We start from the raw sequence: 26,501 nt of genomic DNA, 5'->3' as shown, positions 1-26,501 counted from the left end.
ATATTCCTCCAGATATGTCAGTAGGGGTCGTCCCTTTTGTCTGACATAATCCCAATCTTCCCAATTTCTTTCCATTTCATTTTCAGGAAGAAATTCTTTTAAAAAGACGGATTCAAATTGAGCCCAAGTTTCAGGTATTTTATTCGCCTCCTTTAAAGTTCGTCACCACTTATATGCTTTGGGCCCTAAAGTTAAACTAGCCTCCAGTGCTTGGAGATGTGGTGGGGTATTTTTCAATTTATGTAAATCTTCCTATTTTTGGAGGAAATTAAAGATTGTGTCTTTATTCCTATTTTTTTCCTCCCCGTAAAATTGAGGTGGTTTCATATCCTTTAAAACTGGATTATCCCTCAATTTATGGTAAGTCTGGGGTTCCTTAGGATCTCGCATAGTCACATCTAAATCTTTCGATGAAGATGGGACATCCGAGGTTTCTATCTTATTTTTATCTCTTTCCAACAATAAAGTTAATTGAGATTTTATTTCAGTAAGTGTTTGGGTTAAAAATTCCATTTGAACCCCCTGAGTTTGCACACGAGCAGTAAGATCATCGAATTGCTCTCGCGTGGCAAAAAATTCTTCCCATTGTTCTTCTTGTATGTCTGGTTCATGGGGATCTACCATAGGTTGATCCCCGGAACTAGAACTTTCCATTGCCCTTTCTTTCCCTTTCTCTGCCATTAATACACTGGAATTGGAAAGCAAAAATAAGAAATTTGCATACAAGTAAAGTACTTCCTTGATTTTTAATGGCAGATAGTGGCTGTTGATTCGGAAAGAAACTCGAAGAGTAAGAAACAAATTGTATCTTTCCGGATTAGAACAGTGAAGTAATCATGCTGAAAATCCAGTTTCCTGACTTCAGTTGTATATGACATTCTTCTGTCCCTCTCATAGCAGTCGCAGTCATATCCGTCTCAGGAGCAGTCGCATTTACCCGTCAGCAGCAATCGTGATAGAATCACGTTTTTTCATGACCCATGTCTAGTACTGGCGACTCCGCGCCTGATCTGGTCCCACGCCTGGTCTGGTCCTCGCGACCCACCCTTTTCTTTTTCTTTTTCTGCCCGTAACGTAGGATGTCACATTAATGTGACGTGGTGCTGCGCTTCTCCGTTTCGTTTTTCTTCACGGCGCCTGGTAGACGTGATGTGACGTGGCGTTTCTTACCTTTATTTTTCTTCACGGCCCGTCGCTTGGTACTCACGCGACTTCACAAAAGACTGACGGCGTGACTGGCGACTGACAACCTGACGGATTTCTGATAATAGGCGAACGATTAACGATCTGAGACATAGGCTCTAATACCAATGATAGATGACGGAGAGACAGATCCACAAAAACGATGAAAAGGACGAGTATCCTTCTCCTCCCAACCACGCCTAGATAAGTGCTGGCCCTCTACCCCGATTCCTTTGCTAGCCGTCAACTTCCTGAAGTCCTACTATTCCTGGACTCCCTTACTCTCTAGGCTCCCCTTAACCCCGTTCGGGCGCCCAAGAGCCCGGACGGACATTCTCGTGCATGTTCCCCTAGATTTACCTTAATGTGACATTAAATGTCACTTTTAATGTCACATTCCATATTTATGACCTTAATGTGATATTAAATATCACTTTTAATGTCACATTAATGTCACAATAAGACTCACAAAGAACAAAGAATCTCAAAAACATTTTCAGATTATCATGTGACATGTCCATTTCTCATGAGCTCAACTCATTTGGCAAAACCAAACCATAGCATAGCATAACTAAGCGTAAACCATGGCTAAAACACCAATGGCATCATAACATATGCTGTTGTCCATGGAACTAGATGTAAACCAGTGAAAACTGAGCATAATCTGATCATAAATTGATCACTTGCTGATCTGAGTGCAAATGTGACCTCAAATTGATCACAAACTCATTGCAAAAACTGACTAGCAATCAATGTAAAAACTGATCCAAAAAGTGACCATAAACAATTCTCAAGTTGATAAAAAACTAAGCTGAAACTGATCAGAATTTTGTTCTCAAAATTGAGGCAAATTCATGCTAAATTGGTTATAAGCTTATGCAAAAGTATAGTTCCAGTGCTCAGGTGAAACTTATACTCATTTGCATACACCTCACAGTGACTAGTACACTAAGTAGGAACGAACGACGAGCCTGCCATCGCGCTGTTGTTGCCTTCCGTCCCCGCTCAAACTGTTGCTGCGCCAATCCTCCCCTTCCCTCGGTTGTGCCAAATCCCCTCCCCCCCCCCTCCCCAAGTTGCTCCCTCCATCCGTAGCAACTTTCCCCCTCAGGCAACACCGCAACACGACTGGTAGCTTTTCAGAAGGGACATGCAGTGGAAACCTCTGGTTAGACGCTGGCGCACTCAGCGAGTGTCCCCCATTCAAACACCTTGCGTGTCGTCCTCTCTGAGGAGCAGCTCCTAGTCGTCCGGGCTAAAGAGCTGGAGCTAAAGGAAATAACGATTTACGGTCAGGTAGTAGGACATTCCCTAGCCAGGGCCCAGCTTCGGGACTGGCTTCACTCCACGCTGTACATCGGGACAACGCAGATCGTGGAAGTGGTTCTAATGGGCCAAGGGATCTTCATGGTTCGACTAAGCTTGGCAGATGTAACTCGGGAGTTACTTGCCAGCTTACCCTATGCGTCCACACGAAGGGGGTCATCTACATGGTCCCTTGGTACAGTGGCCTCATTGTGGAGGCATTTGCACTCCACAACAGGTTTCTTCGGCACCCGCCGGTCACCCTTCTCTTTCTTGGCCTGGCGATAGAGTATCGCCAGTTGGTGGAAGACTTTGGACGGCTCTTCGGCACGGTCCTTCCCGCGTCCTTCGTGGACGCAGTGACTGCCGCAGGAGTCTCCAAGGTACGGGTGGCAGTGGAAGAGGTTAAGAATATCCCATAGCTCCTAGAGATTGAGTCAGGCGGACACTCCTTTAGGCAGCAAGTCATTGTGATGGGGCAGCTAGAGCAGTGTCTGCGCTGCCATGACTTTGGGTACCAGCCAGCAGAGTGTACATGCTTCGGTGTTAGGGTGGCTCCACCGATAGGCCCAGAGGTGGATGCGGACGGTTTCACATGAGTACAGAGGCAATAGAGAAGGAGACGACAGGGGGAGCGATGCAGGGAGCATGTGGGCGAGTGCCCCCCCTGGCAAAGCACTCCACAGCCCCCCCTGCCTGTCCCACTTGGCAGAATTGCAGCCCCTCACATCCATCACCCACGCCATAGACTACCTCGCCTGAGTTCCCACAGCCCCCACAACCACCCACCTCTACATCTCATTGTCCCCCCCCCCCCCAACTGACCTTGGCCCACAGCCCCCCCTTTCTAGGGCCACTAGTCTCCCCATACACTCGTCATGCATCCTTGTCCATCCCACCATTCCCTGATCCTCTTCCCCCCCACCACTTTCCATATCGAGCACTCCCCTTGATCCACACCCGGTTCAGGTGGTCTCCCCCAGTCCCACCCCCCATCTGCCCACAGGAGGTGATGAGCCACACACCTACTTCCTCCTACTAGCAATCCTCCCCCTCCCATACAGCCACCAGCTTATCCGGCCCTGCCGCCCGTCACACCTTCCCGAGACAGGCATAGCTGTTGCCACAAGAGTTCTTCTGCAGTGGTCCACGGTCCTATTTGAGAGTTGCGGAGCGCGGAGAGTTCCCACTACCTCTAGATGTGGGGATCTTCGTGGTTCGTAAGTCAAGGAGGGGCAAGGTCCATCTACTAGTACCACCGGATGGACCAAACTACACTTTTTTTCTTCAGTCCTCTCACTTAGGGGAGTGGACAACTACACAGATAGAGGAGTTGAAGAGTCAGGTGGCGGATCACATCTCCTAGTGGCTGGGAGATGAAGGATTAGCATTGTTTGCACAGCAATGGCCTAGGTGCATGATGGACATTAACTGGTGGGTTGGTGCCGAGGTCCCACACGAGCATTATCTTTCGAGCCCCTCCACAGTTGAGAGCTCCGAGGGACGTGATCGAGTGGCCCTTGGCACAGGCGGCCTGTTTGTACCAGTGTACTGAGTCACGACTCTCAGCATGGCTGATAGATGCATTGATAGTACCACCTGGAGCATCTATCACCCCTATGGTCCGGCCAAGGGCCTCCATGGGGGACTAGAGTTCGCTGTCCAGACTGGCGGCAAAGCGTACTTGCACGCCTCATAGTTTCTTCTCCTCATCAACAGCCTCCACACCAAACAGATGCCTGTTCGGTCAGTCATAGGTTTCCCCATGAGTTTACACTTAGCATCTTGGAATGTGAATAGTCTCCACTACAGTGGGACACGTGGTTCCAGGAAGTTGATTGTTCGGCAAGAGCTGTAGCTTGCCATGGCCGGATGGATTGACATCCTGCTTTTACAGGAGCACAAGCTCACCTCCACCCAAGCTCAGTGGGTACGGAAGGTGCTGCCAAGTAGCTCACACACTTAGTGGGAGTACGCCATAGGTGCCCACGGCAGGAGTGGAGGCGTATGCACCTCTATTGGCCCAAGTCTCACCGCATGTGTACGAGATTATGGGACGATAGTGGCAGGGAGGATTGTATGGGTTAGATTGGATATTGGGGACTCGTGCCTTGGAGTCCTGAATGTCTATGTCCCTACGGAGGTTAGGGCATGCAGCAGGTTCTGGGTGGAGAGATCGCAGATGGACTCCCAGAGGTAGATTCCTGGATCGTTGGAGGAGACTTCAACAATCTGGAGGCTCTGGAGGACCAATAGGGCAGAGGCAATAACTACCAGGGCATGGTTGGGGAGGAGCAGGAGGCATGGGAGGTCTTTTTGTTGGCAATCGGAGCACGTGATGCTTGGAGAGACCTTGCCTTCCACAGGAGGGAGAGGTCGTTGGACTTCTCTTGGGGATATTGGCGGCTAGGTGGAGTTATGTTGGAGCGGTTGGACAGTTTTATGTGGGAGAGTGGGGAGACTCTCGTGGAGACCAGATTGAGCAGTTGGCAGGCACCACGTTGTCCGATCATTGCCCGGTTCTCCTGACACTCGACCTCCCACCATCCGCCCTAGACACACGATCCTGTCAGATCCCTGACTCAATCTATAGGAGGGAGGAGGTGATGAGATAGATAGAGCAGATTTGTACTAGAGGGTGGGGCAGGAGGGACCGGATATAGTAGAGGAGGTTGCAGAGGCCCTAGTAGAGTCGAGTAGAATTTGCCAAGAGGCAGCCATATAGGCTAGGCAGCAGAGCTGGGAGGAGGAGAGAGCACTCCGGCGGGACCTTGCAGCCATGCAGAGATTATTGCAGGAGGCATTGGGGGACCCCACCCTCCACGCACAAGAGGTTTGTGGAAGGGGGACACGATGTGCATAGAGTTTTTCTAGGTGCACCAGCCTTGCACTGCAGGAGAGTAGATACGTAGCCTCCGGGATCAGTATGGGAGGACCCGTTCTAGCCCAGACGAGGTGATGGAGATTGCCATCGACTATTACACGTGCCTTTTCCAGCAAGAGATAGCTTCAGCTAGAGGACAAAGATGTAGACAGCAGGTATGCCATATGGGATCACATCCCGTCCCACGTCACAGAGGAGATGGGACGCTCCCTCCTAGCCCCCTTCGCAGAGAAGGAACTAGAGGAGGCTTTCCATACACAGGATGGGAAGGAATGCCCGGGGGAGGATGGCCTCTCTAAGGCCTTCTTCACTACCTATTGGGAAGTGGTGAAGGACCCTCTACTGATGGCCTTCTAGGAGATTTTCACCTTAGGACAGATGCTGGGGAGTCTCTCGGCAGGCCTTATCAGTCTTCTCCCCAAAGGGGGAGACCGGATGGAGCTTTCCCAGCGGAGACCAATCACCTTATTGTCAGTGGCCTATAAGGCACTGGCAAAGATGGTTAGTAGGCGACTATGCCCCGTGCTTCCAGATATCATCCATGACACTCAGACAAGCTTTGTCCAGGATAGGAGCATCCTAGACGATGTATTTACCTTCTTTGAGGCGACAGGGTGGGCTCAACACTGTGGGCAGAGTTTGGCCATACTACTCTTGGATTTCGAGAAAGCTTATGACAGGGTGGACTGGGATTTCCTAGAGGGCACCATGGTGAGGTTGGGATCCCCTCAAGCTTGGATTAGTGGGGTCTACGCCTTGTACAGATCGACCACCAGCAGGGTTCTCATAGGCGGAAGGCGAGAGGAGGAGTTTCGGCTGGAGAGATCGGTTTGACAGGGTTGCCCCCTGGCCCATTACCTGTTTCTACTCTTCGCAGAGGCGATGTCTCACTTCCTTAGGTCATGTGTGAGCGGATTACGCAGCCTCTGACTTCTAGTAAGAGAGGAGACTGAGTTGTTAGACTCAAGAGTACGCAGATGATACATCCCTCTACATAGAGGACGATGAGTTGATGTTGGAGAGAGTGAGGCTGGCCCTTGACGTATTCTGCTCTGCAAGTGGGAGCGAAGATCAACTGGCGAGAGTCAGTTGGTTTCCTCACAGACCCAGACTCTAGTACGGAGTGGGGCATCCACCTGGGTTTTAGATAGGTGAGCAGAGGGCAGACCGTTCGGTACCTAGGGTTCCAGGTGGGACTCGACATCACTCTTGCCCAACAGTTTCTTCCTATCCTTGATTCTATTTGGAGGAAACTGACCTATTGGAGCACGGTTCGCCTCTCACTAGCCGGACGAGCCCTGGTGGTTAACCAGGTTCTCCTAGTGACGGCCTGGTTTATCGCCTCGTGTTGGTGCTTCTCCTCATCATGTGGTGCAGCTTCGCCACCTAGTGCAGAATTTCCTTTGGTCAGGGTCTGATGGTTCCAGGGACTCCAAGGCCAAGTTGGCATGGGCGACCATCATACGACATAGGTCGGAGGAAGGGCTTGGGATCATAGACCTAGAGTATCAGAGTATGGCCCTCTTGGGCAAGCTAGTTGTCCGCGGTCTCACACCAGGCGTGCAGACCTGGAAGGTCTTATTGCAGGAGGGCCTCCAGGACTGTAGACCGTGGCGGTGATGAGTGGAGGGCGTCCGTGAGATGGATCTTCACGTCAGCCCAGATCACCCCTGTACATCACCTTTCCTTTGCAGCTTACTCTGCATGTGGCAGGGCCTCAGTAAGGCCCTAATCCAGAGTCCCCCAGGCTGCTAGGAGGAGAGAGACCGTTAACCGGTGATCTGGAACCCCCAGGTCAAAGATCGGGAATCTTCACGTCAGCCCAGATCACCCCCCTACATCACCTTTCCTTTGCAGCTTACTCTGCATGTGGCAAGGCCTTCGTAAGGCCCTAATCTAGAGTCCCCCAGGCTGCTAGGAGGAGCTAGACCGTCAACCGGTGATCTGGAACCCCCAGGTCAAAGATCGGGAAGGGGCACAGATAGGTGAGTGCCCCCACATGCAGTGGGATGGGTGGGAGGCCGGTCCGGCTCGTACCATCAGGACATGGTGGGAGGTGTACATGATGGCGGATGGGTTGTTGCAGCGAGTATCAGGCTGCTAGAGAGGAGTGGAGTTGAGGAGAAGAGAGATAGACGCAGCAATACCTCCGGAGTGGCTTGCTCTCCCGATACAAGAGCCGATAGAGCCTGGGGAGGTATGGGTAGCTAGGTTTTCACCAGTGGGCATCCCCCTTCAGGTGGCAGGTAGAGTAGGTGGTGCCCCGCAGGGGACTTTCTTCGCCGTTCAGGAGGGGGGACGTTTGGCCCTTGACAGAGGGCAGCAGGATAAGGGGATTGCTGCCCTTTCGTAGAGGAGGATTTGGGTGGTGGGCCTTCAGGGGAAGATATGGCGATTGGACCCCTATGTTTTTTGGCAGGAGCTTAGGGAGTGGCGCCTTTGGATATGGGAGGGTAGACCACTTAATGAGCTGGAGTGGGATCCAGGAGAGTGGCTATGGCCGGCCTTTGCGGTCGCCAATAAGCCACCCAGGTTCCTAGAGTGCATTGCCAGGATTGATAGACATGTACTGATGCAGGAGGATATGGATTGGGCGCCGTCACGTAGCAGGCACTGGGTGGAGCACAGCATCACGGAGCCCTTCCGACGGACCTTCTGGCGCCGTCTATGGGATAGTTGGAGGGCGAGGAGGGTGTCGTATTTCTTATGGCTGGTGGCATATGGAGGCTTGGCGGTGGGAAGTTGGCTTGCCCAGATGCAAAAGGAGGGAGGTTGTAAGCGCTGTACACAACAGCCTCTAGAAACCCCAAAGCACTGCCTTTGGTTATGTGAGGAGGCATAGCTCGTGTGGAGAGGAGCATGCCGCATCCTTCGCCGTATAGCACCCAACCTTGGATGTTTCTCATGGGGAGCTTTCTGTTGGCAGGTAGTAAGCCAGGGCCGTCACCTTCTATATGAGGCCGGGATGTAAGACAAGATATTCATTATCGAGGCAAGGTCGTGCGCAGTGGTTGGTTTGGAGGCTCTATCCATCCGCCAGGTATTGGAGGCCACAATAGACCGCTTGGAGGTATGGGAGATCATAGGGAGTCTTACTGGATGGCATATCTGGAAGGCGCGATGTCAGGAGGCTTTCTTGCTCCCCCCCCATGACTTTCGGCGATATAGACACCCCCCCCTTCCTTGGCTTCTTGCCCCCATCCTCCCTAGACCGCCTTGAGAGGCTTGTATACATGATGTATTGGTGACTTTGCATCAGCTCCAGCTAGTTTGTTGAGCATGAGCACTTTGTTGTAATCAATTTTTTGAGCAATATAATCAGCCACATTTTACTTGCAGAAAAAAAGACTAGTACACTAAGTAGTGACCTCATGGCAAACATATTGTCAGCGCAGTACCTTGGATGCATGCTGAATACATCTGAGATCCACTACATACGAGAGCTGTCCATAACAAGAGGAGCGGACGTGCTAGCTTCCTCATAAGCATCAGGTAATACTTTGGACCTCTGCTTTGCTGAACGTGATTGAGCCTGAACTAAAGTCGGCTCTAACTGGAAAGCATCAAGGTAAAGTTGCAACAAGTGAGGATGGTCTGCCAAGTCATCCTTCTCCATTCATTTGGCATCCATTGGTGAATAATTCTAAAGCTTCACCAAGTACCTTTTGGAACCCTTACCCCTGATTTTCCTCTCTCTGTGTGCCAAAATCTGCTCTGGTACCAATATTTCATCGAGCTCTTCAACCTCTGGCTGAATTTCAGCAGAGACATCCTCTCGCATTTCTCTATGAAAAGGTCTAAGCAAGCTCACATGAAAGGCATTGTGTATCCGCCAGTGTGGAGGCAATTTCAGCCTATAGCATGCATCACTGGTCCTCTCCAACACTTGAAATGGCCCATAGTATCTCATAGACAGCTCTAGATACAATCGCTCTTTGCCCTTCATCTTTTTCAGTCGTGCCTTTTCAAATCGTAACAATACATAATTGCCCTCTGCAAAGTGCAAAGCATGTCTATGACGATCAGCTACTCACTTTTGCTTATCCTGTGATCTTTGAAGCACATACTCAACCTTCTGATAAGTTGCATCCATGATTTCCACATAGCGATCAAACTCAAAGATCTTATCTTTTGTGTGCAAAACAGGGGGTACTTTCTTACCACCCTCTACCACCTCACATGAAGCTTTGCACGTAGAACTATGCACCGTGTTGTTGCAAGAAAACTCAACTAAGGGCAAATATTACTCCCACTTTGTCTTGTGGTCTGAAACATAGCACCTCAAAAGATCTAACAACACTATGGAATTTGCTTCCTTAGATTGACCATCTGTTTGCGGATGGAAGGAGGATGAGAATTTTAGTGTGGTACCGATATTCTTAAACAAGCCCTTTCAAAATAAACTAGTCATCTGGGGGTCTCAATCACTAATGATTGACTCTGGTATACCATGGTACTTAAAGATGTGCTACAAAAACAATCGTGCCATATGATCAGCCTTAATTTTCTTCCTTACTAGAATGAAATGGGCTTGTTTGCTAAACTTGCAAATGATAGTCCATGTCTCATCATTCCCTGTAGGTGTCTCAGGAAGCTAAAAAATAAAGTCCATTGCAATGCTCTGCCAAGGCCTATCTGGAATAGGCAAGGGTTGCAACAAGATGAAGAAGAGCCGCAGTCGGGGACCGGTTGAGGATGTACATCGAAGTGCTAACAACCTTGATCCAAAGGCACTCAGGAAGCTCTGCTGCAAACAGCATAGAGTGTGCCATTTCCATGACTGTTCGGTTCCTACTCTCTACGACTCCATTCTGAGAGGGGAAGTGAGCAGAGGTGAGCTGGCGTGAGATGCCATGGTAAAGAAATACTTTGAGACAGAAACACAAATAACAATAGTATGACAAAGCAAAGACTGATAAAAAAACTTAGTTAGGGTTAGGGTAACCTTGAGACAATGAACATAGAAAATAACTGAAGTGATATAATTGCTGAATATACAATGCTCATGCAGCAAACACACTATGCAGTGAATGAATATTGAACCTCAAACTCTTGTATCTCTAGGATTAGGGCAGGGGTAATGAGCTGGAGAGTGTGTCATAATGTGAATGGATCCCGAATCGTAGCAAGGCAGCCTCCAGATGTTGAAGACTAGCAAATGTAGCAATGAGAAGTTGGATCTGATGCAGACAGCGGTGAGGAGAGAGAAAGACTAGAAACGTAGGCAGGATAACGTGCAGGAGAGAGAAAGCTGCCAAACGCAGGCTGCAGATGATGTGGCAGGCAGTACGGTGGCAAGTCTGTGCAGGAACAACATGTTGGGAATAAAGGGCCATTGTGCCTTGTATATGTGCACGGGTGTGAACACACCCTTAGCACATTGTACTTTCATACATATATCTATCTAAAACCTAAAGTGGTACACTTGTCATTGTACCGAAAAACGTGTTCACTCTATACCTTGCTCTCTGGCACTCTCCTTGTCTCTTTCACTACCCGTAATGACTGTCTGCCTCGATCTGCGTGCCTAATCGATTCCTTCAAACTGGTATCAGAGCTGGCAAGAGACAACTCAGGTGTTGCAGGAGTCCTAGGTGGACTCGACGAGCAGGAGTTGTCAGAGTCAAGTAGTCAGTTGCAGTAGGTAGGCTTGTGAGTAAAGGATACAATCGACTGTTGCAGAAGTGCGAAGGGCAGCAACAGTCATGATGTGCCAAGCGACTGGTTAGGTACACGCGTAATGGACGTCTGATGCATGGACGACTGTAGGCGTGGCAGAGTGGCGCTGAAGGCACGGACCAACAGGCACACAGACTCACCGACAATAGATGGCAGTCAGTTGCAACAAGCGGCGCAACAGGACTTGTAGCAGGGCACGATAGCTGCATGCGACGGGACTGCATCGGATGTTGACGAACGCGACCAGTTGGCGGGCGTGACTGTCAGGCGACACCTGGCGGGTCAACGGACCCGTCCTCGTCATTAAACAAAAAAAATCAACCCTTTTTTTTCTTTGAAAATTGCTTCACCCACTGATGGGGCTTCACGCGCGTAAGCACAAGACTTCAGATTTATGCAAAATTGGCTCTGAAATCTGGGGCTTTTCTCGAATCTGGAGATCTCAACACAGAATTGGACAATTTGACTCAGAAATTGCAAAGTCGGTGCATATTTGCCCGGGAATTTTGGGGCTTTTCACATTTTTAGTGAAATTCTTTCAATTTCACTGAAATTAGTGTACGCAGGACTTGGAAAATTTGGGGATTTGTCTAGATTTTATGGGCGCAAGATGCAATAGTGATATTTGTCTCAGAAATTGCAGGAATTTGTGACATTTTTTCCCCGACATTTGGGATGTACATGCACAAATTGGGCCGAAATTGACCCAATTTCTCGACATTGAGGCACATTGGACCCGGTGCAATTTGGGGCTTTTGCGATTTGGGCAAAATTTGTGCAGCATTTGGTCATCTTATGTATATGTAGGTTGAATTCCGCACAATTTGGACACCAATACTTGGTGAAATTTGGGGGTTTTGCTGAAATTGCTTCATTTTGGCAAAATTGGACAGCCCTATGCATGATAGAGGAAATGCAGATGTGTGTTTGATGCTTTTAAGCACAAAATTTTGGGGCTTTTGACCGTTCATGTCAAATTTTATGCTTGTGGGTATACGCACAACAGAAATTGCAGCTGAAATTTTGGGATTTCTCACGTAAAGTGATGCACATGCCTTTTGGAACAGCTGTAATCAGTTGGATAATGCTGTAGCACTTGGTTTGGTGCTTCTGAAAACTGAATTACAGATCTGAAATCTGTATTTCTGCGTGGTCATTTATTGCTGATTGATACTTGTTTGTACCTTGGTCACTTGGGTGACAATTTGGGCCTGCATTTACTGGTTTTTTGGTCACTTTTGAGCTGAAAACCATGGCTGGCAGCAATGACAGCAGTAATTTGATGCGTATAAAGAAGCTTGAAGGCGCACATAATTTTGCAGTGTGGCTAAAACAGTGCTACAATATCCTGTTACAAAAGAAGCAGGCAAAGCCGATCAAAACAAAAGGGGCAAAGCTTGTGGACATGGATCAGGACGAATGGGATGAGTTGAATGAGCTTGCATGCTCAACCATAGAGCTATCGATTTCTGATGCCTTGCTCTTCAACATTGAAGGTTTGGATTCTGTATATGCTATATGGACTAGACTGGAAGAAGTGTATGCACAGAAGAGCGCTGCAAGTAAAGTGTATTGGCTGAAAAAGCTTATGGATTTGCGTATGAAAGAAGGTACAGCAATGTCTACTCACTTGAGTGAGTTTAACTCCATTTTCAGCCAGCTGGTTGCCTTGAAGTTCATGATTGATGAGGAATTTAAGGCTACTTTCTTGCTTTGCACTCTACTAGAGAGTTGGGATACATTCAGGACTGCCATGAGCAATTCTAATGTGATCCTTTTGTATGCTGATGTAGAGAGTGCTCTACTTATGGAAGAGATGAATCGGCAAAACAATGCATCCAACAAGTCTTCCAGCGCTTTGCATACTAGGGGCAAATCACAACAAAAGGGAAAATATGATGGCAAGGGACGCAGTAAATCACGTGGCCAAGATGTTGAATGCCATCATTGTGGCAAGAAGGGTCACTATAAACGTGACTGCTACAAATGGAAGAAAGAGAAAGGAAAAGGCAAGAAGACAGATGATTGCAAGGAAGAGAAGAAGGACAGTCAGCCTAAGAAAAGCAGTGTAAAAATTGAAGAGGTGAATGTAGTCACTCATGATAGTGACAGTGGGAGTGATGTACTCTTTGTCTCTTCACATTTTGGTGCACATGCTCTACTTGCAAATACAGATAATGACATGCATACCTGGATTCTTGATTCAGGTGCTTCTTTTCATGTCACCTCTTATCGTGAGTGGTTTTTCGCAAATACAGGGGGTCGACATGGTGTTGTCTATCTTGGGGACAACTATGCATGTAAGATTGCAGGTATTGGCAGTGTGCAGTTACAGTTTCAGCATGGCTCTGTCTTTACACTTCAGCATGTACGGCATGTACCTCAGCTCAAGAAGAGCTTGATCAACATAGGGTAGCTAGATGATGATGGTTTTCATACCACCTTTGGTGATGGAAAATGGAAGATCTGTAAAGGATCTAGGGTTATTGCCAGAGGTTGCAAGAGTGATACGTTGTATCCACTTCATGTATCTAGTGTGCGTGACCATGTTGTTGCCGTGACCGAGTAGCCAATTTCTTTGTGGCATGGCCGGTTGGGACACATGAGTCAAACAGGAATGAAAGTGCTTTCTCGTTTGGGTTACTTGCCTTGTCTTCGTTATGCTGATTTTGAGCACTGTGATCATTATATTTATGGCAAACATGCACAGACTTCTCACAAAAAGTCTCTTTCTTTGAAATCTTCTCCTCTAGAGTTAGTACATTTAGATGTATGTCAAATGCCAGGATTATCTTTAGGGGAAAAGAAATATTTTGTCACCTTTGTCGATGATGCTACATGGAAAGTATGGGTTTACCCTATTCGTAGCAAGGATGAAGTGCTTGACAAGTTTAAAAAATTCTTGACATTGGTTGAAAATCAGATAGATAAGACACTTAAGTGTCTTCGCTTTGACAATGGTGGGGAATATGTGTCCAAAGCCTTTTAGGCATTTTGTGACAGCAAAGGGATAAAGAGGGAGCTCACTGCCCCTCATAATCCACCCCAAAATGGAGTTGCAGAGCGTATGAATCGGACCATACAGGATAAGGTCCGTACAATGCTGTCTCATGTTGCATTACCCCATGGTTTTTGGGCAGAGGCTGTTATGACAGCCGTTCACTTGATTAATTGGTCACCAAACAGGTCTTGGGGGGGAGGGGGAGTTCCCCAAGAAGCATGGTCGGGCAAGCCACCTTCATATGCTCATTTGAAAGTGTTTGGCTGCGAGGCTTTTGTGCACATTCGTAAAGAAAAACGCAGCAAACTTGAGCCAAAGTCTTGTAAATGCATTTTCCTAGGATATGGTGACGAGGGTGAAATGGGGTATAAATTGTGGGATCCCGAGAAAAGGAAAATAGTACGTAGCAATGACGTTATCTTTCGGGAAGATTGCATGCACAAACAACCCGAAAAGATTGAGGAGGTCCGTAGGGTTGTACTCCGGGAAGAAATACCGTTTGGACATCAAAATGTGCTTCCTGTACAGCAGCAAATACCTGTTGTAAATGAACCTCTAAATGCAGGAAATGATGCTGGAAATGATCAGCCAGCTATTACCCATGAAAATGAGCCATTACATGTGCAGGAACAGCCAGGACAGCAAGCTGTTAATGCTGATTTGTAGGCTGAAATGCCAGGACAGCATGCTGAAAATGGAAATTTGCAGGAACAGCCAGCAAACAATGACCATTGGGTTAGGAGATCGTCTAGGGCTACTAGACAACCTGACAGATTTGTTCCTGGTGCAATTGATGTGGCTGAGTATGTCATGTTGGCAGACTGTGGTGAACCGTCTTGCTTCAAGGAAGCAATGGACAGATAGGACAGCAAGAAATGGTATAAAGCCATTCTGTCAGAGATGGAATCTCTTGAAAAAAATGGCATTTGGGACTTGGTGTAGTTGTCTAAAGAGCAGAAAACCCTTCCATGCAAATGGGTTTACAAAATGAAGGTCACTTCTGGTTTCTTACTAAAGTATAAAGCAAGATTGGTTGCAAAGGGGTACAAATAGGAGCATGGAATTGACTTTGATGAGATTTTCTCTCCTATAGTCAAGATGACTATATTGAGAACCATTTTGGGCTTGGTTGCAGTTGAGGATATGGAGCTCGTACAGATGGATGTAAAGACTCCATTTTTACATGGTGATTTGCATGAAGATATATATATGCAGCAGCCTGAAGGGTTTGTTGAACAAGGGAAAGAACAAATGGTATGTAAACTCAAAATGAATTTGTATGGGCTGAAACAAGCACCAAGAGAATGGTATCATAAGTTTGATACATTCATGCAGTTCCAAGGCTTTCATAGAAGTTAAGTGGATCACTGCTTGTATAGCAAGAAGGCAGCAGATGGCAGCTTGATTATCTTGGTTTTGTATATTGATGACATGTTGATTGCTGGCAGGGATACTCATGCCTTGGATTCATTGACGCAAAGTCTTCATGGCAGCTTTGACATGAAGGATTTGGGTGATGCAAATCACATTCTTGGCATGCAAATACTCAGAGATAGATCTAAAGGTTTACTCTATCTATCTCAGCAAGAGTATATCTCCAAAGTTTTGCAGCATTTCAATATGGAGGGGGGGAAAACAATTGGGGCTTCATTGCCTCCATATGTGAAACTCAGTGCAGAGGACAACCCTACATCTGATGATGAGAAGGCTGAAATGGCCAAGATACCATATGCTTCAGCCATTGGCAGTTTGATGTATGCTATGGTTGCTACACGTCCTGACATTGCTTTTGCAGTGGGAGTGGTTAGCAGATACATGGCAACCCCTGGCAAGAAGCATTGGGATGCAGTGAAAGGTATTATGAGATACCTCAAAGGCACAAAGGAGTTGTGCATCTGCTTTGGAAAGCAGAAAGCATCTGTTGTTGGCTTTACGGATGCAGACTATGCTGGTCATGCGGATTGCTGGAAGTCCACTTCTGGATATGTGTTTACTTTCATAGGAGGAGCGGTCTCTTGGATCTCTAGGCTACAAAAGTGTGTTGCATTGTCTACTACAGAGGCAGAGTATGTAGCTGCCAATGAGGCATGCAAGGAGGCTTTATGGCTTTCACGTCTGGTGGGAGAGCTTGGCATCACAGAGTTACCTGTTCTCCATTGTGATAGTCAGAGTGCTATCATACTAGCACGGAATCTTGTCTTTCATGCAAAGACAAAGCACATATAGGTGAAGTATCACTTCATTAGAGATGTACTTAACAGCAAGAGCATTGAGTTTGTCAAAGTGCATACAGATGATAATCCTACAGACCTTCTCACGAAGGGTCTTCCAACAGAGCGGTTTGCTCATTGCCGACAGATGATGAGAGTTGGATAGATATATTTATTTCAGCTTTGTACATACTTAGACTTGGCCAATTCTTTTCTCCTCTTAAGGCACATTGCCTTTAGATGGGAGGTTGTTGGGAATAAAGGGCCATCGTGCCTTTTATATGTGCACGGGTGTGAACACACTCTTAGCACATTGTACTTTCATACATATATCTATCTAAAACCTATAGTGGTACACTCGTCATTGTACCAAAAAACGTGTTCACTCTATACTCTGCTCTCTTGCACTCTCCCTGTCTCTCTCATTGCGCGTAATGACTGTCTGCCTCGATCTCTGCGCCTAATCGATTCCTTCACAATAGTCGCTTGGCTGGGATCAGATCCAAACTGCGAGAAGAGGGCTGGAAATCAGGTGCCAACTAATGTAATTGGGCTTTGGTGGTTGGTTAGTGTCAGTTTTGACCCTAGGATAGTTGTTTGGCCAACAAGTGTCAGGAGTATCACTAGGGACTAATGCTAGTTTAAGAGTCAACAGAGGTTGGGGACCTCTCCGGGTTGCAAATCGTATAGCCAATTTGATTATGGATGGGCACATTTAATTTTGGGCAAGTTTAGAAGGGTTGAAAATAATTTTTAGAAATATTTAATTCTGGAAATTAATTACCGGTTGGATGATGTTGAAAAATGGATTTAGAAGGTTGCCACTTGGCACAAATACACATGCAAACTGAGAAAACGTTTTTGGTCTGTTGGAGGGCATTCAAATATATATATATATATATATATATATATATATATATATATATATATATATATATATATATATATATATTTTTTTTTTTTTTTAAATTTTTTGAGAGAGAGAGAGAGAGAGAGAGAGGAGGAGGAGGAGGCGGCTAGTCCAAATTCTGCAGAGAACACGGCCATTGGAGGTTGGGACAATAGAAAGGAGCCAGAGCTCGCGATTGCAAGATCATCATTTGGAGCAGATAATAGCATTTAGTTGTGGGCGATAGCATCATGGAGGTTCCAAATAGACAGGAGCCATTCTAGAGCTCGCAATTGCAAGAAGATCATCATTTGGAGCAGATAACAGCATTTAGTTGTGGGCGACAGCATCATGGAGATTCCAAATAGTAGGGGACATCATTAAATGCTGATTGGTGCAGGTTGTAGGCAGAGTTAGGGGTTTTCCTGCATGAAAATTCTGAATTTTCTCTCTTTGGCACTACCTCACCTCTTTCAGCCAATTCTTAGAAGATCTCAGCTTATCTCAGCCTATCTCAGCCATTTGGAGCAGATCTCAACCAGATTTGGTGGACAGTAGAGGGAATTTTGTTATAAATTCTAAATTTCTGCAAAAAGTAGGGTTTACCAACCAGCTTGGGACTTGTGCCATTGGTAGAAGGTATCATAGATTGAAATCAACAAATAAAATTTGTGGTATTATTAGGGATTTCAGATGCCAGCCCATCCATTTAAATTTGAGGTAGCATTTGGCCTTTTTGGGGTCCAATTAGAGCAAGTCTTGGATGAAATTCAAGGGGCAATTGGCCCATTTTGTGTGCTGATTGCATCTACAGCAAGGGGCTTTTGGATCAGCCAAGGAGATTGTGGAATCTTAGTTTGTATCCAATCCATTAGTCAATCAAGTTAAAGAAATACCCAAAGACGCGCTAGTTTTGGGGCCAATAGGGTGTCTAGTGTCCAAGAATTTTGAAGGTAAAGTGTGCATTTCAATTTAAGTTTATTTACTAATTGCTGTAATTAAGTGCTCAATCAGGGAATTACTGCCCTATTCGAGAAGGAAGGCTAGTTTCATGGTTCCATTGCTTGGATATCACTCAATCCTTTGATTTGGTGGGCCTGAGGCACTTGATTGCAAGCCAAAGCCTTGTGTTAGTATTGATTTTTGTGCTTAGTTGAGAAATTATAGCAACATGTCTTAGAGGAAGTCATCCTCCACACCTTTGGGATAGCAAGATACACCGAAGGTAATGCCAAACCTTCACTTGGAGCTTCCAAAGATGCTAATGAAGCAAAATAGTTGGTACCTATAGGGCAAGGAATGCAAATGCAATGCTACACTTTTGATGCAAGGTAGAGTACAATCAACATGGGTACAATTCAAGCAAATGTTTGTATTGAATTGGTTGATAAGTACCTTTGAGGTGGACATCATGACAACTTGGAATAAGTTGGATACTAAGGAATGCAAAAAATTGGAGCGATACAATAATAAGTTTTGGAATGCATTGTTGCCAGTTACTTCTTATCACCCCGTATCCCTTCATGCGTAAGTGGAAAAATATGTTTGTGAACTGCCTAAAGGAATTAGGGATTTTTGCATTGAACCCACTGTGTCTAGTATGTCTTAGCTTATAGAGACTACTGCTATAGTAGATACTTTGCTACGTGGGAAGGATTTAGGCTTCCTAGAGAGTGGGAAGAAGCCGAATAAAAAGTTGTTTAAGGCTGAGAAAAGGGGCAGATTTAAAAATTAGTTTGAAAAGAGGCCAAAACAAGAAAAAAATAGGCTTGAAAACATTAGCTCAGTGTAGGGAATTGATGGTTGCTAATAAATGCATTATTCATGAACAGGAGGGTCACATTACAAGGCACTATCTTAATAGGCAACAAGCTAGAAAATCGGTACTGGGGGGTGACGCGGGGTGGGGGTGGTCGAGCGGGGTTTTTGGAGGAGAGGTGGGGTGCTGTGGAGGGAGCGCGGTTTTTCGAGGTGGGGTGCGGGGGGGCGTCGTGGGGGGGTGCGGTGGGGTGGGGGGGTGCGCCGTGTCGTGGGGGAGTGACGCGGGGTTGGGGTGGTCAAGCGGGGTTTTTGGAGGAGAGGTGGGGTGCTGTGGAGGGAGCGGGGTTTTTCGAGGTGGGGTGCGGGGGGGCGTCGTGGGGGGTGACGCGGGGTGGGGGTGGTCGAGCGGGGTTTTTGGAGGAGAGGTGGGGTGCTGTGGAGGGAGCGCGGTTTTTCGAGGTGGGATGCGGGGGGGCGTCGTGGGGGGGTGCGGTGGGGTGGGGCGGTGCGCCGTGTCATGGGGGAGTGACGCGGGGTTGGGGTGGTTAAGCGGGGTTTTTGGAGGAGAGGTGGGGTGCTGCGGAGGGAGCGGGGTTTTTCGAGGTGGGGTGCGGGGGATGAGGGAGATCACAAGGGAAAGAAGCCCAAAACATCAATGTGATTGGTGCTTGATGTTGTTAGTGATGAAGCCAATGATAATGCTACTGAGTTGTGCAGAGCATAGGGTGAAATTAGGGATCAGCATGCATTGATATTCTTTGATAATGGTGCATGAGCCAACATAATCTTTGTAGACATGGCAGGTATCAGAGAAGATGAGATCCATGGAGAAGTTGGAATGGCATGTAAAGGCCATGTAGAGCCCATCACACCGCTTATTGTTGGAAAGCTTCGGTTGCATATACAGGGATATGTGAAAAGCGAAGAGCTCTTTATTGCTCCACTTGAGGATATGATGTATTGCTTGATATGCCATGGTATCACCGTCTGTATGCAATGATCGATTCATGTGCACAAGAGATTACTATTCAACATAAGGAAAAGACTCTCACTTCATGAAAAATTGAAAGGCGAATTTGTCCCTGTTGTATCTACAACTACTATTTCTAAAGTAATAAAAATCATCTTCCAACATACTTGGTTTTTACTAAGGATAAGGATGATAGTGAGAATGTTGGGAATATGTCTAAGTTAGAGAAGGATCTAATGTCATTTCTGAAAATATGCTGATTGGTTCTCTTAGTGACTTCTAGGGTAGCTACCGCTTGAAAAGACCTAGAGATTATGGCATAGATATTATTCCTGGAAATAGCCCATTCAATAAGCCACTCTATGGAGTCGGTGGAGCCCAACAGGAGACGATTATGAGTTAGATGAATGAGTTGTTAAAAAAGGGGCTAAAGTGGGTCATTTTCTTTTTGTTCTCTAGTGCTTTTGGTATTGAAAAAAGATAGTTTATGATATATGTACATTGACTATTGTGCTTTGAACAATATCACGATTAAAACCCGATTTTTGATCCCTCCGATAGATGATATTATGGATGGATTGTAAGGGGCAACCATATTCAACCATATAGAGTTGAAAAGTGGGTAACATCAGATACATAGTAGACCGGAGGATGTGTCTAAGATAGCTTTTAGAACATCTTTTGGGTTGTATGAGTTTCTTTTTATACCTTTTGGACTTAAAAATGCTCCAACCACTTTCAATCGGATGATGAATTACATCTTTAGGCCATATAGAGGATTTATGGATGCTTTCTTTGATGACATGATTGTCTATTTCAAGAATGAGGCAAAGTATAGAAAGCACTTAAACATTGTGTTCAATGAATTGGGTAAGCATAGGCTAGTTATCAATGACAAGAAAAGTGAATTCTCTTTGTATAAAATCCACTTTTTGGGGCACATTGTATCAGTTTTGTAGCCTACAAAGGTTGAGGTAATACGCTTATGGCCACCTTTGAAGAATCTTTATGAGATTTGTAGTTTCTTGGGTTTATGTTCTTACTACAAGAAGTAAAGTATATACGTGGGCTTGGTGAAATCGTATCTCTGTTGCAGGCTTTGCAAAAGAAAAATATGCCATTTAGATGGATAGCAGTGGAAATTTCAGCATTTGAAAAATTGAAGAAAAAAAAGACTTCAGTTCTTGTGCTTGTGCTGCCCGATTTAAGGAAGTCATTTGTGGTTTAGTGTGATGTGTGTGGTAACAACATTGGGATTGTTTTTATGGAGGATAGCCGAGTTGTGGCTTATGAGAGCCGAATTCTTTGCGGTGCTGAGAAAAATTTGCAGGTCTATGAGAAAGAGTTCTTTGTTATAATTCATGCACTGTTTAGATGGAAACATTATTAGTTAGGGGCTGATTTTACAATGCAGACAGACCATTAGACTTTGAGGTACTTTTTAATACAGACAAAGTTTTGGTGCACAGATCAGATGCCGTATGCGCGCGCAGTGAGCGTCAGAAGGTCCCTAAGAACAAAAGAACTCTACTTTTTGCATACAAATCAATGTAGAAAGTTTGCACGACATGAACAAGAGACCAATTGGGTGCAATCTCCCCCCATGCCTTGTGTGAGCGCTCCACAAAGCATGTATTTTATATATTATTCATCTTCAAGCTCAAATAATAGCCCAAATTACAAAATAGCACGCTTTAGCTTTTAAGTTTGCTTTTGTGCCAATAAAGAATTAAAGCTAATGGGCGCCCAAGAAGTCAAGCGTACCCAAATACAATGTCCAATACAAATATTTAAATCGTGCGCCCATATGCATACAAAAATAATAAATAAATATCAAGCGCTTTAATAAATAAGCGCGACAAAATATAGGCGCCATGCCTAAGATACGCGCCCATCAAAATATTGACGATAACTTGAATACATGCTATGCTCCAATACTTCCCACTGCCACCGCTGCTTGCTCTACATATCAACTGAAGCATTCACAATTGTTAGAAAAATAATACAATTAAACCGACAAAAGTGAATACCTAGCAGTCTTCAGCTATATAAATAAATTGGTTAGAAATCAATCTTAACCTTAATTTATTACGAGTTCGCACTCTAAACTCATAAACGTTTATTAATTTAAATATGTATTTTGCGGAATCACCCATGTACACACTAAATTAACAAAACGCCCAAAAAGGATAGGCGTCCCCATTGACTTCTCGCACAAAGAATTCACTTTGTGTATGAGCCCCGGTAATAAAAGTTTACGGAATCCACCGTAAAACCTCACGGAGTCCACCTGGCACGGAATCCACCGTGTAATATGTCTCCTGGCATCATATCCGTAGGAGAAATATATGAGATGGGTAAATTTTGTCTCTATGTTTCATTTTCAGATTGTACATATTAATGGAAAGAAAAAATATTATGGTTGATGCACTGTCATGTAAGTCACAAATTTTCACCATCAACATGGTTTATCACCTTAAGTTGAATACCATGAAAGAGCAATATGCTACTGATTTGCACTTTGCTAATGTTTACGATTAACTTTGTAATGGCCGGAGATATGAACACTTTGTGCTTAGAGATGGATTTTTGATGATGTATGGATGACTGTGTCACAAAGCTATTGAGGCCTATAGTTATCAGTGAAAGTCATGCTCCTTCGTATGTAGGACACAGAGGTATTGATACCATGATTAAGGTAGTGGAGCATTCTTTTATTAGCCAACTTTGAGACATGATGTAGAGCAGTTTGTTAGGACATGCATCGTATGTCGAAATGTAAAGCATGATAGACAAAAGATATTGGGCTTTGTCTATCTTTGATAAGCCTTAGCAAAGAATTACGATGGACTTTATTTTTTGAGCCTTCGAAGATACCTATAGGAAATGATGGGATATGGACTATCATTTGCAGCTTTAGCAAATATGCCCATTTCATTCTGGTGAGGAAGAAAATAAAGGTTGATCATATGGTGCGATTGTTTTTGTAGCACATCTTTAAGTATCATGGTATGCTAGAGTCGATCGTCAGTGATTGAGACCCTTGGATCACCGGTTTATTTTGGAAGGGATTGTTTGAGAATATGGGTACCACCTCGAAATTCTCATCATCCTTCCATTTGCAAAGAGATGATCAGTTTGAGGAAGCAAATTCCACAGTGTTGAATCTTTTGAGGTGCTATGTTTTAGACCACAAGACATGGTGGGAGCAGTATTTTCCATTGGTTGAGTATGCTTACAACAATAGGGCGCGTAGTTTCACTGGGAAAGCTCCATTTGAGGTGGTTTAGGGTGACGAGAAGATACCACCTATCTTGCAAACTAAGGATAAGATCTTTGAGGCTGATCATTATATGGAAAACTTGGATGCAGCCTATGCAAATAAAAAATATGCACTTCAGTGATAACAAGAAAAGCAAAAGAAGGTAGTTAATCGCCAATGACGTGCTTTGCAGTTTGCAGAGGGTAACTATGTATTGCTGCATTTTGAAAAACCCAGGCTAAAAAAGATGTAAATAAGAGAGAGGTTGTATCCAAACTTAAGTATGAGATACCATGGGCCCTTTTGGGTGTTGGAAAAGATTAGTGATGTGGCATATCGGCTGAAATTACCATGACATTACTAGATGTACAATGCCTTTCAGGTTAGTTTGTTGAGGCCTTTTCGTGGTGTGTGCTAGAGGATATATCTGTTGAAATTCAGCTTGAGGTTGAGGAGCTAGATGAGATCTTGGTATTTAAGAAAATTTTAGCATATAAGGAAAGAAAGGTCAAAGGTAAAGTTTCTAGGAGATATTTGGTGAAGGTTTAGAACTATTCACCAATGGATATGATAATCAGATGCTTGACGAAAGTATCTAGCTACACCTTTGACCCTTACTTAATTCTAAGTGGTGTTACAGGTGTTGAATGTTCACACCTAGACACACACTTTCAAACACACTAATGTGTATGCACACACAGGGATGAATAATAACTAACAATGTTTTAGTGTGTGAGGTGAGAGAAGCCATCACTAGGATGTGTTTTTCCAAGCTCTTTGGGATGGCAGGACGTCGCATAAGTTATTCAGGATATGGGCAGGTTCATCAGTGGCAAGGGTTCATTAATTTAAACTTCTTCACAAAAAATCATTTGGGACTTTTTGAACCTTAGTGCCAAAAGTTTCATTGAAATTATTAAATTTGGGCAGTGCAAAGTTTGGGCCTAGAACACCTAGATTTAAGATTTTTAATGTGGAAAATATGCTTGTTAGGTTTAATTTCTGCAACTCTGGCAATCGGAGAATGAGGGCGGTAGCTTTTCTGTCAGTCATGGTAGTGGGAGCAGCAGTTACTGTTGTCTTGGATGCATCTGTCTTCTCTCTTGTAGTTTGTTGTGAAGAACAGGTTGCATTGTGTCTTTTGTGCACAAGGGACACAACTGGACAACATCATGCAGGGTTGAGTTGAAGTGTCTTAGCACTAGTGAAAGCCTAAAGCTTCTTTGTTCAGCATAGTGTGTGTGTAAGTGTTTTTTGAGGAGTTTATGCAGAAATCAAAGTTTTTAGGGTAGATCTGGTCATTTCTGCAGTTTAATAATCACAGTCCATGAGAGCAGCTTGTGATTTAGTGAGCAGACAGGCATGGACTGATTTGTGAAGAGAAGGTACAAGAAAAGTTGATGGTTAGAGACGGCTAGTGGCTGAAACTTAAAGTTTTAGAGCAGAATGGCTACTTTGTACTCCATTTCCATGGCTCTTGTAGCCTTAAAGAAGTACTACAAGGGACATCAAGCTTTAGGGCCAATGTGTCTTTTGTCTCTGTGCAGGAGCATTCTAGCTCTCCATGTGTGAAGTTATTTATTGCTGAAATTGTGGTTTCGCTTAGTGCTTTTGCATGTCAAGTTAATGACTGCCCTTTGCAAGTGTGAAGGCTGGTTTCAAGAGCAGTCATGCTTTCACACAGAGAAAGGAACTTGACTTGTTTCAAAAGAGTGGGCTCTGCAGCAAGAAGCATCTCTGTGGTAAGGAAGAATATGCTGTTTTAAATTTACAGGCTTGTCTGCTGCATTGTATATGAAGACTCATTAAGGAGATAATGACAAAAATAGAAAAAAAGGGGAATGCTGAAATCTGCTTCACTGATACAAGCTCACTTAGAGCATCTCTGTGGTAAGGAAGAATATGCTATTTTAAATTTACAGGCTTGTCTGCTGCATTGTATATGAAGACTCATTAAGGAGATAATGACAAAAATAGAAAAAAAGAGGAATGCTGAAATCTGCTTCACTGATACAAGCTCACTTAGTACATGTGCAACAGAAACAGATGGTTTTTGTATGAGCGGGCACTGGGGGACCTATTGTGAGCTTTCTGTGCTTTGTTTACTACCTCCAATCAGGCCCCCGAATACATATTAAGCATTTCAAGGTTTCAATATCTGAAGTAGTTGTCTGATTCACTGTGAAAAAGAATAGGAGTTTGAACGTAGGAGACTAACTTGCGCAATGCATCAGTGGTGTTCTTATTAGGGAGGTTCCACAAGCTGAGAGTCTTCCTTCAACAGCATCCTCTCTTTCCTGTAAAGGAAGCTTTTTGGTCACTGTGATGGCAAAAGACAGTAATCCTTCTTTCAGCACAGAGCAACACTGTAATTCTGATTGGATTGAACCACAGCTTGTCTTCTCAAAATCAGCAAATGTAGGACCACAAAGCTACGAACTGTGCAAGGTATATAAGCTAATTCACCTCCTGAAAAGTGGAGTTATTTTACCAGAAGTCTTTTCAGTTTCAGATGTTCCTGTTGACAACGCTTAGTCACCTTTCATGTATGACAGGAAGCTGTAGTCTCATTACTGTCGGATCCAGTTTTATGGGATGCAGTGCGGAAAAATAAGTGTCTACAGAGGCTTTCCAGCGTGGGGAAGGGTGTGCATTATGTTGGGACCTTAGAAAATTTTTACCTTTCTTTGTTATGGATCATCATCTAACTAGGAGTCAAATAATACTTGGCTGCAGACGATGAAGCAGCCCTGAATGAATTCAATGTTTCTTCAGTATTGTGGAAGCAGACTTGTAAAATTTTGAAAGAGAAGTTCCAGGCACTGGCAAATATTTGGTTTCCTCTTGACACCCAGCCTTCAGTGATGAGAGATCTTGATAAGCTTGTACTACTTGCTTCTGTCTCACTCCTAATTGTTATTGAGAAGAGGCTAAGCGGTGTTACACCTGAAGGTTGTCAATGATGTACAGGACAACTCAAATTAGTTACAACTACCTCTTATTCTGTGGGATAACATCACTCTGAGGAGTTTGGATGGGTCCATAGGAACCATTTGCTGCATATGTATATAGTAGTCTACCTTTAGAATAGATGAACATGTCTAATAATAAAGTGGTTTTAAATAACTGCTAGGCGTTGGTTCTACTTAATTCAATGTTGGTCAAGAGATTGTTCATATAAGCTAATGACTGAAGATGCATCCTTCAGGTGATTGGTCATATAAGCTAGTAAGTGAACATGCATCCTTGAGGTTGGCTTCATATTTTGTCCATGTGTACTGTGGTGATTGGTCATATAAGCTAGTGAGTGAACATGCATTCTTGAGGTTGATTTCATATTTTGCCCATGTTTAGTGTG

General features: G+C 44.8%; 1 protein-coding gene across 1 annotated transcript in view; it reads left to right on the top strand.

The window, feature by feature from the left end:
* LOC148014050 (uncharacterized) overlaps positions 1–26,279 on the top strand; it is a 33,893-nt gene extending 7,614 nt beyond the window's left edge. Inside the window, exons 2-4 of the mRNA XM_087666771.1 lie at positions 25,378–25,591; positions 25,699–25,789; positions 25,880–26,279. Of these exons, the coding sequence (XP_087522897.1) occupies positions 25,378–25,591; positions 25,699–25,789; positions 25,880–26,106 (532 nt within the window). The 3' untranslated portion in view covers positions 26,107–26,279. The remainder of the gene's footprint in view (positions 1–25,377; positions 25,592–25,698; positions 25,790–25,879) is intronic.
* Positions 26,280–26,501: the final 222 nt, after the last annotated feature.

This window comes from Lygodium microphyllum, chromosome 25, assembly GCF_053477565.2.
Source record: "Lygodium microphyllum isolate KBCC chromosome 25, Lygodium_microphyllum_v1.1.10, whole genome shotgun sequence".
NCBI lineage: Eukaryota > Viridiplantae > Streptophyta > Polypodiopsida > Schizaeales > Lygodiaceae > Lygodium > Lygodium microphyllum.
The sequence above is the reverse complement of the archived record's forward strand: the minus strand, read 5'-3'. Positions and strand labels throughout refer to the sequence as shown.